At 37.5% G+C, this 13,042-nt stretch overlaps 1 protein-coding gene across 18 annotated transcripts in view; it reads left to right on the top strand.

Annotated features, from left to right (window-relative positions):
- PTK2 (protein tyrosine kinase 2) overlaps positions 1–13,042 on the top strand; it is a 349,963-nt gene that overhangs the window by 101,489 nt on the left and 235,432 nt on the right. For all 18 annotated transcript variants that reach the window (XM_063669126.1, XM_063669127.1, XM_063669125.1 and 15 more), the window contains one exon: positions 10,371–10,597. In XM_063669126.1, coding sequence (XP_063525196.1) covers positions 10,371–10,597 — 227 coding nt within the window. The remainder of the gene's footprint in view (positions 1–10,370; positions 10,598–13,042) is intronic.

The raw sequence follows: 13,042 nt of genomic DNA, 5'->3' as shown, positions 1-13,042 counted from the left end.
ACCAGGTGTTAAAGGAACTATCATTTCCCCATTGCATGATCTTGGAGGCTTTGTCAAAAATGAATTGGTTGTAAATGTATGGATTTATATTTGAGATCTCCATTCTGTTTCATTGCTTTGTGTATTTTTATGCCTGTACCATGCTGATTTGGTTACTATAGCTTATTGTAATTTTTGAAGTCAGGTAGTGTAATGTCTCCAGCTTTGTTCTTTTTGCTCAGGATTGCTTTGGCTATTCAGGGACTTTTGTGGTTCCATATAAATTTTAGGACTTTTTTTTCCCTATTTCTGCGAAGAATGTCATTGGTATTTTGATAGGGATTGCATTGAATCTGTAAATTGCTTTGGGTACTGTTGTCATTTTAACAATATTAATTCTTCCAATCCATGAACATAAAATATTTTTCAATTTTTTTGTGTGTGTCCTCTTCAATTTCTTTCTTTTTTTTTTTTCTCTTTTTGAGACAGTCTGACTTCGTCACCCAGGCTGGAATGCAGTGGCACAATCTCGGCTCACTGCCTCCCCCACCTCCCGGGTTCAAGCTGTTCTGATGGCTCAGCTTCTCAAGTAGCTGGGATTACAGGCATGTGATACCATGCCTGGCAAATTTTTGTAATTTTAGTAGAGATGGGGTTTCGCCATGTTGGTTAGGCTGGTCGTGAACTCCTGGCCTCTAGTGATAACGCCTGCCTTGACCTCCCAAAGTGCTGGGATTACAGGCATGAGCCACCACACCCAGCCCCTCTTCAATTTCTTTCACCAATGTTTTATAGTTTTCCTTATATAGATCATTTACTTCTTTGGTTAAATTGACTCCTAGATATTTGATATTTTTTGTAGCTGTTGTAAATGTGATTGCTTTCTTGATTTATTTTATACATTGTTCGTTGTTGGTGTATATAAATGCTGCTTATTTTCGTATGTTTATTTTGCATCCTGCTACTTTACTGAATTTATCAGTTCTTAAAGCTTTTTGGTGAAGTCTTTGGGTTTTTCCAAGTATAAGATCATGTCATTTGTCAACGAAACTAATTTGACATCTTCCTTGTCGATTTGGATGCCTTTTATTTCTCTTGCCTAATTGTTCTGGCCAGGACTTTCAGTACTATGTTGAATAAAAGTGGTGAGAGTGGGAATCCTTGTATTGTTTCAGATCGCAGAGGAAAGGCCTTCACATTTTCCCTCAGCTCGATGTTAGTTTGTGGATTTGTCATATATGGCCTTTTATTATTTTGAGATATGTTCCTTCTATACCCTATTTTTTGGGAATTTTTATCATGAAGGGATGTTGAATTTTATCAAATGCTTTTTCTTCATCTATTGAGATGAGACCATATGGTTTTTTCTTCTTTGTTCTGTTAATGTGATGTATCACATTTATTGATTTGCATATGTTGAACTCTCCTTGCATCCCTGGGATGAATCCTACTTGATCATGGTAATTGATCTTTTGAATGTGTTGTTTAATTCAGTTGCCTAGTATTTTGTTGAGGATATTTGTGTTTACGTTCCTCAGTGATACTGGCCTGTAGTTTTCTTTTTCTGTTGCATTGTTGTCTGGTTTTGTTATAAAGGTAATACTGCCCTTGTAAAATGATTTTGGAAATATTCTCCCCTCTTCAATATTTTTGAGTAGAATTGGTATTACTTCTTAAATTTTTTCTGTAAAATTCATCAATTGGCTTATTGAGGTTTTCTTGTTTCTTCATGGCTCAGTCTTGATAGGTTGTGTGTGTCCAAGAGTTTATCAGTTGATTCCAGCTTCTCTAATTTGTAGCAAATGTTGTTCACAGTAGTCTCTGTAAGAGTCTTTGTATTTCTCTAGTAATCGGTGTAGTGACTGAGTTCCAAGAAAACCAAGGGAATCTTGGTCAACTCTTTTTGGTTTATTTTTCTTTTGGTAATTGCCTTTTATTTCCTGGCCTAGAAAGTCCCTTAGCCAGAGTCAGAAGCCCACCCAGATTCAAGGGGAGGGAATACAGATTCCACTTATTAACAGAAAGTGTATCAAAGTTACATTGGAAAAAGGGCATATTAAACGTTAAGTAATTTCATGTTAGCTGCTTTGTCTAGTAAAATCAATTCAGGAAATTTAGGTCGAGAAAATAAACTCAAGCATTATAGAAAATACCAAAATGATGGAGAAGATAACTTTTATACCAGTTTAGTTTAAGGAGTCACTTTAACTAGAAATATTACCCAGATTCTTAAAGCTCTTCAAGTTAGGTCATAATTTCTTTTAATTTAGCTGTCTCAATTTGCATTCCTTTGCTTATTCTCTCATGTTCTAACAGTGAGCTACTCTTCTTTCAACACCCTCCCTCACCACTCTCTCTCCCCTTTACAGCTTCAGCAAATGTCTCAACTTTTATTAAAGGGTCAGTGTACTTAAAGCATAATGAGGTGATTCTCTTGGTGGGATCTTAACATGTACAGTGATTATAAATGAGGGAATTCTAGAGTAAAGAGTAGGGTGTTTATTGTGTTCGTTGCATTTTTTTCCCTTTTTTGTATGTGCTGCATTATGTAGCATTTACATCAGGTTGTGGGTTGAGCCTTGGAGCTTAACTCCAGAGGTTATTAATACTTTTTTCTTCACATCTGGACTTGGAACTGCCCTATTTCTTCAAGAGGAGAAGAAAGAGTTAGGCAGTGAGAACCCTTGATATGTTTCCTATGTTAGTTAAAGGGAGTCCTAAAGTTGTAGACAGCTGAGCAGCAATTATTGACATTCCATCTTCTCTCCCATTCCAGTCCGCATTTGGTCTCTTGCCTACAGTGATTTAAACTGGGCAGCCTGGCTGAGCCAGGACTCAGTAAAGTGTAGTCAGCAGACTAATGTTGGTGCTGGAACTGTTAACAGCCTAGGAAAAGATAAGGAAATTTGGTGTAAGCATCTAGACACCTTACAGCAATTTGATAGTAATTTTATGTCGATTGATTCTAATGATGGAAATTTTGTGCTTGGCTTAGGTATGTCTTTTTTTAAAAAAAATTTCTTTTTTCTAGAAATTCCTTGTCATTTTATTTTACAAAAGTATTGGTCTATGATAGGTTGGAAATTAAAACTGGTTCTTCATCACAGATGATTTGAAAAGTACTGGTCTAAGCCATGTAAAAACAGGTTTTGGTTTTAAAATCTTTTCATTTCTGACTTGATAATTTATTGAAAAAGATACTATGTAGTGCGCAAAAGTGGCAGATCTCTGTGAATAATTAATCTTGAAAAGTTTTTAAAAATGTAATTGGCCGCAGAAACAGAAGGGCTCCAATAACAAAGCCCTGTTAAAAGATTACCTTTCCATGGTGAGAGGGGTAAAAGACTTTTTCCATTTAGAGACACACAAAGAATTGGCAGCCCCAGCTGTTCAACTTTAGCCATGGATCAGAAACAAATACAGAACCACACAAACAACACAGGGAAGTCTGTTAATTGGTAGAAAGAAAATAGTCATTGTAGCAGAAAGCAACTCTTGGGACTTGTCATTCTATAGTTGAGACCATTTTTTGAACTGACCAAACCGTGATGAGTGCCCAAAGAGGTGACCCAGATGCCAGGATCTCAGAACCCTTAAGACCAACAAAAACATGAAGACATGTGAATGCCACCAACAGGGTACTTGGGAGGTTAACAGCATCAGACACAGACCTTCCCGGAGAGAGCTGAAGAAGGCCTGATGGCAAATATATTGCCTATTTGAGAATTTATAGCACAGATCAGATTTTGACAAGCAGATAAAACATTAAAGTGTAAAACAAAATAACATTTTTTTTCTTTTGCTAAGTTCTGAAAGGATAGGAGCAAAATCACATTCTATAGTGGAAAACTGCTTCATTCTGGTAACATTGTAACAAAGGTTTATCTTTTAAAAAATGTTTTGGCCTATTTTTTGAAGACCTATTTATGGCCTGTTTATGGAGAATCTCACCATTGATTTTTGGGTCACAGAGGTATATTTGGATTGTGTGGTATTTTTGGTTTAGCTTCTCCCCGACATACTCCGTATTTATTCCAAGTAGTGTTTTTTCATTGCTAGCATATCTTTTCTTCTGATGACTTGTGAGGTGTAATCTTTTCTTCCAGGAAGCAGTTGATACTATGAATTTAGTTGTCTTTATCTTCTAATTTGGGCTTCAAAAGGGTTAACTAAAATAATCAGAAGTATAGTTGTTGTTTTACTATCCAGCAATCTTGTTACATTTATTTATTTATTCCAGCAGTTTATTTGTAGATTCTTCTAGATTTTCTTCGTAATCTATGCATAATTATAGTTTTACTTACATAGTTTACGAATAATGATAGTTTTGTTTGTTCTTTCTCAAAGTTTATGTTTTACTCTCCCCCCCCCCCGTTTTTTTGGGGGGAGGGGGACGGCTATGGTACTTGGCAGTGACTTCCAGAACAATGCTGTACGCAAGTGGTAACGGTGGGCATCCATGTCTTATATCCAGTTTGGGGAGGGGAAATTTTTTTCCCACTAGTATTTACATTTCATGTAGAGACTCTTCGTCAGATATATGAAATCTCATCCTATTTCTAGTTTGCTGCGAGTTTTTATCATGAGTGGTTGGTAAATTTTATCATATGTGTTTTCTGCATGTATCGAGGTAACTGGCTCTTCTTTCTGAAAATGTGGTGAATTACACTGATTGCTTTTTGAATGAATACCTTTCTTCTATTCCTAGAATAAACTTTTGGTCATGATACGTTATTCCTTTAAAATATTGCTGGATTATACTTGTTAAGATTTTTGCATCTGTGTTTATAAGAAGGGTAGACTTTTATCGTTTCTCATCCTGTTCTGTCAGGTTTTGATATCACTGTTCTGCAGGTGTCATAAAACAAGTTGGGAAATGATCTGTATCTGTTTTCTGGAAGAATTTGTGTAAGATTAATATTTCTTAATTTGTTGAAAGAATTAAAATGTTCCTTTGTGGGGAGAATTTTAGATGGACTATTTTAAATAGAACAGTCTAGTTTCGTTTTACATTGTTTCATTTTGCTGTGTTGTGTTTTGCAAGGAATTGTGCTTATCTAAATTTTCAAATTCATTGGCATAGTTATTAATAATCCCTTATTGTATTACTCATTATCTCTTACCTCTTATTATCTTCTCTTCTTTATTCTTGATGTTGCTAGTTTCTCTTGACTCATTTTATCTTTGATTAGTCTTAGAGAGGTGTATCAATTTTGCTTTTTAAAAGAGTAACTTTTAATTTTGTTCTGCTTTTAAGTTGTCCTTTTGAATATGCACTTTTTTAATTAAATTTTTATTGGTACATAGTAGGTATATATACATTTATGGGGTACATGAGATGTTTTGATATAGGCATACAGTGCATAATAATCACATGAGGCTAAATGGGGTATCCATCACCTCAAACATTTATCATTTTTTGGGTGTTACATTCTAATTACACTCTTAGTTATTTTTAAATGTACATTTTTATTGACCGTAATCCCTAGTTGTGCTACCAAATACTAGCTCTTATGCATTCTATTTTTCTATGCATTAACCATCCCCCCTTCACAGATGTGTATTCTTAGAGATACTCAACCTTCGCTTCTAATGCATGAATTTAAATACGTAATTTTTTTTTTTTTTAAGGAGACAGGGTTGTGCTCTGTTGCTCAGGCTGGAGTGCAGTGGTGCAGTCATAACTTGCTGCAGCCTTGAGCTCTGGGGCTTAAGCAGTCCTCTTGCCTCAGCCTCCCAGGGAGCTGGGACTAAAGGCACACACCACCATGCCCAGCTGATTTTTAAATTATTTTGTAGGGGTCTCACAAGCCCAGGCAGGTCTTGAACTCCTGGCCTCAAGCTGTCCTCCAGCTGTCCTCCCATCTCAGCCTCCAAAAGTGCTGGGATTACAGGCGTGGTTCACTGCGCCCTGCCAAATGTGTAGATTTTACTCTAAGCATAGCTCTGTCTACATTCACAGTTTTGATATTTCTTTTCACTGTACCATTTAATTAAAAATACTTTGAGTTTCTTTTTGACTTAAAGGGTTACTTGAAATACATTGCTTAATTTCCTGACAATGGAACATTTTCTAGTTATTTTGTAATTGTTGTCTAGCCTAATGCTAGACACAGAATATACTCTGAATAATTTTAGTCCCTTGATATTTATTGAATCTTGCTCTTTCGCTCAGCATATGGGCAACTTCAGAAAATATTTCTTGTGTGCTTTCAAAGATTATGTATTATTATCCTATTAGGTATAGTGTCAATTTCTATGTCAATTAGATCAGATTTGTTAATCGTGCTCTTCAGATCTTCTATAGCGTACCAAAAGTTATAAGGGTGTATTCATGTATACTCAGAAGTGCCACCCTACGCCACATCCCCCATTCCTGTACTTTCCATCTTGGTCACACCTCTCCCGTGTGTAATTAATCTCAATGGACTCCCATTTCTACTTTGTGGGGTTATTTTGCACATATGAGCAGATACATTTATATTTTCTTATTTTCCCCCTTTTATTCAAAAGGTATACTGTGGCCGTGATTTGCACTTTGGGTTTTTAACTTAATAAATCCTGGAATTCATACTTAGTCAATTATAGGGCTCTTCTTCTTTCCTTTTGTTTTTCCCCCAGCAGATTCATAGTACTCCATTATAGGAATGTACCATAGTTTACTCAATTAGTCTCCCATGAATGGGCATTTAGGTGTTTCCTAATACTTTGCAAGGCTGCAGTGAATAACCTTATGCATATGTATTTTCATGTTGTTGTTAAGTATATCTCTTCACTTGGGACGATTGTAACAAAATACATAAACTGGGTGGCTTATAAACAACAGAAACTTATTTCTCACTGGTCTAGAGGCTGGAAGTCCTAGATCAGAGTGACAGCATGGTGGAGTTCTGGTGAGGGCCCTTTTTTCCAGGTTTCAGACTGTGGACTTAGATCCTCAGGCATATCTCTGGAGAGCAGAGAGAGGACGCATGCTCTTGGACTTTCACAAGGGCACTAATCCCATTCATGAGGGCCTTACCATTATGACCTCATCTAGTTCAAATTCCCTCCAAAAGACCCTACCTTGTAATAGCATCACATTGGGGGGAGTATGGTATCAACTTATGAATTTTGGGAGCACACAAACATTTAGTTGGTAACAGTATATCTTTGGCATAAATTCCTAGAAGTGGAATTGCTGGATCAGAAGGCACATGTAGTTTTGTTATTGTCAAATTCCCCTTTATACATACTATAGAAAATTCACATTCCCATCAGCAGTGTATGAGAGTTCTGTTTCCCCACATCCTTACCAACAGACAGGGTACTGCTATGACCTTTTTAAAAAAATTATTTGACAGTTGTTTATATATTTGTATTTTCACAGAGGTAAAATTCCCATAACATAAAATTCACCATTTTAACAACTTCAAAGTGTGCGATTGAGTGTTTTTTAGTATATTCAACCGTCACCATGATCTAAATTCAAACCATTCCTCTCATCCCCAAAAGAAACTCCTTATCTATTAGCAGTCCTTCCCAACTCTGCCCTACCCCCAGCCACTGGCAGCCAGTAATCTACTTTCCTCTCTATAGATTTGCATGTTCCTTCATATAAGTGGAATCACAATTTGTGGTCTTTCACGTCTGGTTTCCTTGTAGTATAATGTTCTCAAGGTTCCTCCATGTTGCGGCATGTATCAGTGCTTCATTTCTTTTTATGCTGAGCAATACTTCATTGTTGGGTATACCACATTTTGTTAATCTGTTTATCCGTTGATGGATGTGGATATTTGGGTTATTTTCACTTTTCGGTATTGTGGATAATGCTGCTGTGAACATTCACATGTGAGGGTGTTTCATTTTGTTTTATGTCAGAGTCTCTTTCTGTCGCCCAAGCTGGAGTGCAGTGGCATGATCACAGCTCACTGCAGCCTTGACCCCCTGGACTCAAGCAATCCTCGGCCTCCCAAGTAGCTGGGAGTACAGGCACATGCCACCATGCCCAGTTAATTTTTGTAGAGATGGGGTTTCACCATGTTGCCCAGGCTGGTCTTGAACTCCTGACCTCAAGCAATCCTCCTGCTTCAGTCTCCCAAAGTGCTGGGATTACAGGCATGAGCCACTATGTCCAGCCATGAGTTTTTATTTGGACATACATTTTCAGTTCTTTTGGGCATGTCTACCTAGAAATGGAATGGTTGGTTCATGTGGTAACTCCATGTTTAACCTTTTGAGGAGCCGCCAAACTATTTTCATAGCAGTTGCACTGTTTTATACTCTTCCAGCAATGTAGGAACGTTTCAGTTTCTTCACATCCTTGCCTACACTTGGTATATCTTTTTAATTAATTGTCTGGGTTGTCTTTTGCATTCTTTTCTATCATTTCCCCCCTCATTTTAAAAGAATTTCTGTATATATATATATATAGGGTATTAGCTTTTTTCTGTGATACATGGTACATGTGTTTTTCTTTTGTGTTTTTGGCATCTTTTGACTTGGTTTATGATTTTTTTCCTTTTACTGTGCTGTTATACCATTTTTTTTTAACTAATTGGAAAATGATTTGGATGAAAAAGGTATTATTTGTGCTTTGTTTGATACCAACAGAGGGTTGGCTCTTTTCTTTGCTGGACAGATAGTGGGGAGTTGACAGGGTCTGGCTCTGTCGCCCTGGCTGGAGAGCAGTGGCACGATTTCGGCTCACTGTAGCCTTCCCCTCTTGGGCTCAAGTGATCCTCCCCCCTCAGCCTCCCAAGTAGCTGGGACCACAGGCATGTGCCACGACTCCTGGCTCTTTATTGTATTTTTTTTTGTAGAGATGGGGTTTTGCCAAGTTGGATAGGCTGGTCTTGAACCTTTGAGCTCAAGCAATCTGCCTGCCTCAGCCTCCCAAAGTGTTGGAATTATAGGCATGAGCATCTGTGCCTGGCTGGGTCTTTGGTTTTGTGTGTGTGTGTGTGTGTTTGTTCGTTTGTTTGTTTTGAGACAGTCTCACTCTGTGGTCCAGGCTGAAGTGCAGCAATGCAGTCACAGCTCACTATAGCCTCAACCTCCTGGGCTCAAGCTATCCTCCCACCTTAGCCTCCTCAGTAGCTGGGACTACAGGAACACGCTACCACGCCCAAGCTAATTTTTGTATTTTTTAGTAGAGCCAAGGTCTTGTCATGTTGCCCAGACTGGTCTCAAACTTCTGGGCTCAAGCAGTCTTCCCGCCTCAGCCTTCCAAAGTGCTGGGATTACAGGCATGAGCAGCCATACCTGGCCTGCCACGATGGATCTGAGCAGGGATTGTACTCCAGGTTTACAAAGCTCCCTTTGCTTCTGCACCCAGCTGTTCTCGCTGCAAGCCTGGGGATGTCCTGACACTATTCTGGTTTATCCCTGAGGTCTTATTCCTGTTTCCTAAACCCTTTCACTGTTTTGAGAGGCTCCTTCTCAGCTCGGGTTCAGGATTCCATAACTGTCTTCAGGAGACAACCTGCAGAGTGTTTGACACAGTCTCTACCCTTCCTTCTCACCAGAATCCAAGATTTGATCTCTTGCTGCCAAAAGCTCTGCTGGTTTCCCTCCCATTAGTAGCCTTTTCCTATCTCTTCAAGCTCTGAAGGGCTCAGAATTGGCAAATGCCGTGTGGGAAAAAGCAGCCAGCTGTTAAGTATCATTTCCTGTCTTCATCTGTGTCACTCATTGTCTTGGTTGCCTCAGAATATCTTTGTCTTGAGCCCTTCAAACATGTTTGAGTTAAAAAGATTTTTAATCTGGATTTTCATTTTTCTCAGTGGGTGTTTAGGCTTGTGCAGGCTATTTCTTCAAACTCAAATAGAAGTCCTTTATCGCACTTAAAAAATTTAATTGTGCATGCTTTTTTCGTTTTGTTTTCAGTTGCTCTCTGTCTGATTCTCCTGTTAACAATGAGCTGGTTAAGCCAGGGACCTTATTTTAATTATAGTATTTTTAATCACCAATGCCTAGTATATATAATGACTACTCATTGAATTTGTATTATATGAAGAAAGAACTTCTAGGTAAAAGTTTTCAAAAGCAGGCAGCAAATTAACAAATTTGGCTTTGCTATGAGATTTTCCAACAAATTTAAAGGCTATGATAAAAAAAGAGGTGGGGGTGGGGGTGTTACATTGTTTGTAGATAACTTTTTGACACAGCTGAAATTGGAGTCCTGGCCTTTTAATAATTTTTTTAACAAATATTCTGTAAATCAGGTCCTACTCTGGGTATGGGGAGAGACAGCTATTATTTTAGTGGGTTAGGTCTCTATTCTCCTCAGGCTCCTTCTGCATATAATATATCAAGAGAGAGTATAGGACATTTGATATAAACAACATATCACATTGTAATTGGTAGATTTCAAGTATTATACACAAAAAATTATTTTGTTCTCTTAACAGAATATGACAGATACCTAGCATCTAGCAAAATAATGGCAGCTGCTTACCTTGACCCCAACTTGAATCACACGCCAAATTCGAGTACTAAGACTCACCTGGGTACTGGTATAGAACGTTCTCCTGGTGCGATGGAGCGAGTATTAAAGGTCTTTCATTATTTTGAAAGCAATAGTGAGCCAACCACCTGGGCCAGTATTATCAGGCATGGAGATGCTACTGATGTCAGGGTAAGTACGTTTTTTCCATGAGACATCTAATGTTTATTTAGGTTAAAATGTAATGGCATGTATGAAAAAAGTGTCATAATTTTTATTTAACTTATCAGGGACTTTTCATATTACAGAAATGTTGTTTTTAATTATAAGATTTATTAGTTAATATGTGACTGACCAGCGTTCTAATTGTTGTAAAGTTTCTTAGAAAAATAATGACCGAATCATATTTTAGTCATAAAATGCCATTGACTTATTTTTCCCTTCTAGGTTTTTTTTTTTTTTTTTTTTTAACTCTTGGATGAGTACTAGGCAACAGTGCAACTAAAAGAGCCTCTAACACTCATGAAATAAACTACTTTTCTAGAAAGTGTAATTTTGAAGGTATTTGCATGACTTCAGATAGGATAATTTCCTTTAAAACTCTTGAACATATGCTGTGTGTCAGACACTGTGCTAGGTTCTGAAGATGTAAAAGGTCCCTGTGAAGTCCTTGATCTTACAGCTGAGAGCCTGTAGAGGGAGAGACATCATGAATGTGATTATAGTACAGTGTAGAAATGCCTCACGGGAGGTTGTCGTGGAAGCTTGGAGGAATAATACCTTTTAAACGTAGAAGTTAGTACTGGAAAGGATTTCCTTTGGGTCTGGGAAGGTGAGTAAAGATAGTGATACAGAATTGTGGGAGAAGAGCACGCTAGGCAAAGGTAACTACATCTTTCTGAAAGTGGGGAATGAAAAGGTAGCACTGTGATTTCAGAAAGCTGAGTTCAGTATTTAAATATTCAGTATTTGCTTTGATGAAGTGTTAAATACCTCCTCTTTCTTACCCTCTCCACCTCGTCTATATTCATCTTTAAGGAGAAGTTTCCAGTGACAAGGAAGTTTAGATACGTCTTTTTTCTTTTCTTTTCTTTCTTTCTTTTTTTTAGAATAACTTAAATTAATTAATTTGCTACTCTCTAACTTACTTGCCCTTATTATTTTTAACTAAAGCAGAGGGATTGGTAGAATTTAGATTTAAGGCTAACAGGTCAGGCACGGTGGTCCATGCCTGTAATCCCAGCACTTTGGGAGGCCAAAGTGGGCAGGTCACTTGAGGTCAGGAGTTCGAGACCAGCCTGGCCAATATGGTGAAACCCCATCTCTACAAAAAAATACAAAATTAGCCAGGCGTGGTGGCACATGCCTATAGTCCCAGCTACTCAGGAGGCTGAGACAGGAGAAACACTTGAACCCAGGAGGCAGAGGTTGCAGTGAGCTGAGATCGTGCCACTGCACTCTAGCGTGGGCAACAAAGTGAGACTGTCTCAAAAAAAAAAAAAAAAAAAAAAAAAGATTTAAGGCCAAAGTCTTGTATATAAATTTTACATGATTTTTTGTTACCTCTAAATTTTAATATTAGCAAACTATTCAAATGGATTAATTATTAAAAATATGATAGTCTCTTTTTTACAAACTATGAAGCTGGTTAGCTTTTTTGCGTTTTCTGTTTTTTTCTACTTCTGTGTTTTACCTTTAACTTTATAAAACACTGTCATTTGGTAGAAAGGCCTGCAATGAGCATCCTGTCATAAGGTTTATCAGATAATTCATACTGGAAAGAAACCTTGTAGATGTAACTTTATGTAAGGCTTTTAGTGTATGTTCTGGTCTTTGTAGATTTCAGATACAGTGAATGAGAAACTCTTCAATAAAACCATTGTATCAGCCCTAATGAACCTTAGAGCATTCATACAGGAGGGAAACCTTTCAAAGATTACGAATTTGACAAGACATTTAGTAAAAATGTTCAAGACTTACATCAGAAAACTCACCTAGGAAAGATTGTAACAGATGTGCCATGGTTTTAGTATCAAACTTTCTGCATGTAAGGGGATTACTACCATAGAGCCAGTGTCACTGCAGGCATGTCAGCCTTTAGCCAGTGTTAAAAACTTCCTAGTCATACATTCATATTGTGAAGAAAGATTTACATCAGATACAAATGTATAAGTTATCAGAACTCATTTATCAAACTTGTGAAGATCAATCTGATCAAATCTGTGTGGCCACAAACAAGGTGTTTTATTTCACAGTAATTGGCAAATTATCAGTCAGTGATTTTCAGATTGAGGCAGAAAAATCACAATTGGCATTGAATTCACCATAGCCCTTTCCTGGGATAGCATGAGGTTCTCATGATACTGAGTCACTGTAATGGAAGATTGGATATTATTCATAACCCACTTCCTATAACATTTGAAAATGCAATATCATAATTGTTAAATTAATGAGTGGATTTGCACATCTGAACAAAGGGACTGAACAACATACGAGGTATCAGACAAAGGAACATTATGGATACAGAGTATTGTCAGGAAAGAGAAAAATGGAAGAAAGATGACAGCATTTGAAGGCCTGATGACCTTAGAACAGGAAGTGGGGATTGTAGGATTTAGATTTAAGGATTAGATTAGT

Source organism: Pongo pygmaeus, chromosome 7 (genome assembly GCF_028885625.2).
Source record: "Pongo pygmaeus isolate AG05252 chromosome 7, NHGRI_mPonPyg2-v2.0_pri, whole genome shotgun sequence".
Classification (NCBI taxonomy): domain Eukaryota; kingdom Metazoa; phylum Chordata; class Mammalia; order Primates; family Hominidae; genus Pongo; species Pongo pygmaeus.
Note: the sequence above shows the minus strand (reverse complement) of the source record. Positions and strands in the feature narration are given on the sequence as shown.